The sequence below is a fragment of the Aspergillus stella-maris genome (assembly GCF_047715825.1).
Source record: "Aspergillus stella-maris strain CBS 113639 unplaced genomic scaffold BDV14scaffold_33, whole genome shotgun sequence".
NCBI classification, from domain to species: domain Eukaryota; kingdom Fungi; phylum Ascomycota; class Eurotiomycetes; order Eurotiales; family Aspergillaceae; genus Aspergillus; species Aspergillus stella-maris.
In genome coordinates, this window is record NW_027396827.1 from 335478 (window position 1) to 336483 (window position 1006).

Sequence of the window (1006 nt, forward strand, 5' to 3'; positions counted from 1 at the left end):
TCTCAGCAGACGGCCGGCTACTGGCATCAGGCTCCGGCGACCAGACTATCAAGCTCTGGGACCCCGCCACTGGCGCCCTCAGGCATACGCTGGAGACTCGGGGAGCTGTTTGGGATATCAAGTTCTATAAGCGCTTTCCACAACTTGTCACCAATGTGGGTTCTTTCAACATACGAGTCTGGCTGGAAAGCTTCACATCATGTCTCCTTGAAACTGAAAATACGGTGTCCCTACAGGCAGATCGGTGGGTTGCAATCAACGGTCAAAGAGAGTTATGGCTCCCTTCCGACTCTTATCCATTCTCTTCAGCAATATATAATACTACCATTGCACTTGGATGCAGAAACGGCCGCGTATGTGTGATAACATTTACTACTTAACCACAATATGTATAACCATCTTCTGTTTCTCTTCCGTTCCTGATCCTGTTTCTACCTCTACTATATTTTCAATTCTCTTTGCAAAAGAAGGGTCTGGGAGAACTGGGCTCTTTATAGCTATTCCCGTTAGTGGGGTTGAAGTGGCGGCGTCATGTTAGGGTGACTTCACGATCAGGAATCCTATCAATGGTCATCAGAAAATCTTTAAAAATTAATTTGGATTGAAATAACATGATACCATTAGAGTATATAATGTAGTAGGTCACTGCAATGTTTTAATAAAAGCCTTTTCCCATATGGTTATGTTTTTGCGCAGTGATAGATCTGTGGCTTTTGTATAAGATCTCATTTACAATGTCGGTTACGTCATATTTCTAATATCGCGTAATTTAGCTTCAGTCTTGTTGTGGGAAGCGATGGATATCCGTCCTATTGGGTGGCCGGAGGTCGCGTGACATGTATACACGCCGGTACGGCCAGCTAACGTGTTTCCCGGGTCCACCGTAGTTCCCGGGTCCGCCGTAGAACCCGCTCCGAAAACCATGCTTGCTTAACTTTAAAGTACTATACAACAACCAAAAGTAATTCAATTTAAATAAGCTAAGCACCAAAACGATTAGGACAGC

General features: G+C 44.5%; 1 protein-coding gene across 1 annotated transcript in view; it reads left to right on the forward strand.

Moving 5' to 3' along the window:
- The window catches only part of BDV14DRAFT_190324 (uncharacterized protein), a gene marked incomplete at both ends in the record, with an annotated part of 3016 nt that extends 2636 nt beyond the window's left edge, over window positions 1-380 (forward strand). Inside the window, one exon of the mRNA XM_073771320.1 lies at window positions 45-380. Within this exon, the coding sequence (XP_073627426.1) occupies window positions 45-380 (336 nt within the window). The remainder of the gene's footprint in view (window positions 1-44) is intronic.
- Between the last annotated feature and the right edge of the window lie 626 nt (window positions 381-1006).